Source organism: Lactuca serriola, chromosome 1 (genome assembly GCF_051521515.1).
Source record: "Lactuca serriola cultivar US96UC23 chromosome 1, Lser_US96UC23_V15, whole genome shotgun sequence".
Lineage (NCBI taxonomy): Eukaryota > Viridiplantae > Streptophyta > Magnoliopsida > Asterales > Asteraceae > Lactuca > Lactuca serriola.
The window spans coordinates 89,156,556-89,158,499 of record NC_136408.1 but is presented as its reverse complement, the minus strand read 5'-3'; the positions used below and the strand labels follow the sequence as shown (position 1 = coordinate 89,158,499).

The window sequence follows — 1,944 nt, the reverse complement described above, 5'->3', positions numbered from 1 at the left end:
AGTTAAATAGAATTGGACATGGATTTTGATTTTCATGTCATACAAATAAACCTCATAGGGATGTAAAAGAAAATTCCCATCAACACACAAAGCCTCTAAGGCCTTGTCCACCTTTTCATCGAATCTTTGTGCATCAAAAGTCCATGTTACGATTAATACATGCACTATATCATGATTTTGATGGTTGGCTTGGATTTTAAGAGGCTTATAGCTAATAAATGCAAAGAAGCTTACAAAAAGAAAATTAAGATGCAAATGAATTTTGTGAAATATAGACTACAACTCATATGGTCTCAACTCTGAAGAGTTCACTGAATGATCTACTTTTATAAAGATCGTCATATAGATAGTGAGAATCAAGTGATTTACTTTTCAAGATTCCCCACCTCACATGAACTAGTACTGACATGCCAAAGTTTTGGTACCTAGACATATGTATGCAGATAAAATCAGAGGTGCAATTACAATCTGAAATCACTGTCATATGGAAAAATGAGATCTGCTCTTCTAATGTTGATGATCACAAGTATAACAAAAATGATACACAATTTTACATAAAATTATAGTAATCCAGCATAATTAATGCAATAGGACACGATAAATGAAAACCAAAAAAGAAAACATAATTAGAACCCACCTTGTGACTCTCGGTGATGCTTATTTCCTGCTTCCTTTTGTCCTGTTTCTTGAGTACATGGGGAGATACAAGGCTTGGTATGTAATACTTTAAATCTTTCAATTGCTGCACAACTTCAGTGTTAATCGTGTGGTTAGGCCCCACAAGCTCCCATGACAGCCTCACATTGTACTCATTCATCACACACACTTTGAGGGGAAACATTTGACCATGAAATACACACATAGTCCCCAAAAACATTGCCCGTTGATAAGTTTGTGGGATTTCTTCAAATTTATCATCAGACAAATCAAAGGTAATAATTACATGTTTCTTATTATTAGCTGGACCATGAGAAACAACCCAATGAAGTGCCCCATTGTAAAGGACACCAATCCTAGTGATAAAAGTGTAGTTGACTACTCCTATAACTTCCCAGATGTTGGACTCTAAACGAAACTTTAGGAAACAGGTAAGATTATTGCCTTTTCTAAACCCTAATACCACCTTGTAATCATCTTTGGATGAATCATAACAAAAACCATAAATCAAAGGTCCGGCCTGATGAATGATTTCAGGCTTTTTCAGTTTATTCATCTCTCTGGTTTCAGGATTGATAACTGAAAATTCAGTACGAGAGGGAGAAACACATATTAAACCATTGGAAGAACCAAGTAGATGACGCGTGCGATGGACAAAATAGAGGTTATCAGCATCAAATAAATGCTCCCAATTACACTGTGGTGTAGCAGACATAGCAATTCTTCTGTTTCCCATTTTGTCATATTCATCACGGCGATAACTGTTTTCGAGATGGGCTTTGATGAAATCAGGATCAGAGATCACATATTTCCATGACTTTGAAACGCTCCTTTAACGGATCAGATCGCTCACCTCTGATCTTATCAGTATTTGTTCAATCATTTCCTCCGGGAGCTGTGCCATTGAAACCCTAGAATTGGAAACCGGGTTTCGAGAGGGTGGGGTGCAGACATTTTTTATACTACATTTATTACTAGACAATCCTAAAATCACAAATTAAGTTACCCGAAATTTTACTGAAAAGATTAGAGAAATTACCCTTACCGATGTGCCTTATTCAAAACTTACCACAATGATTGTGGCTTTAATAAATTTCAAGATATTAACATATCTCCATCTCGATTCACAATGGGAGTGGGTGGAGCTGCTGGAATCTAAGATAACTATTAAGACTTGATCAAATGCAGGTGACCCGAATAGGAAGAGGGAGAGGAAGGAAGCAAAGGATCTGTTATTTTTTTTGCTTACTTCACAGGAAGTTAGTTCTTATCTAAATATACAAACTG

At 36.2% G+C, this 1,944-nt stretch overlaps 1 protein-coding gene across 1 annotated transcript; it reads right to left on the bottom strand.

Moving 5' to 3' along the window:
• Window positions 1-550: 550 nt before the first annotated feature.
• Window positions 551-1,393, bottom strand: LOC145058639 (F-box protein CPR1-like). The gene has a single exon (XM_079006528.1). The coding sequence runs from the start codon at window positions 1,391-1,393 to the stop codon at window positions 551-553; it is 843 nt and encodes a 280-aa protein (XP_078862654.1).
• Window positions 1,394-1,944: the final 551 nt, after the last annotated feature.

What these genes read in the sequence shown, in the direction of transcription:
- LOC145058639 (XM_079006528.1), bottom strand. Translation starts at nt 1,393, where the DNA reads ATGGGAAACAGAAGAATTGCTATGTCTGCTACACCACAGTGTAATTGG.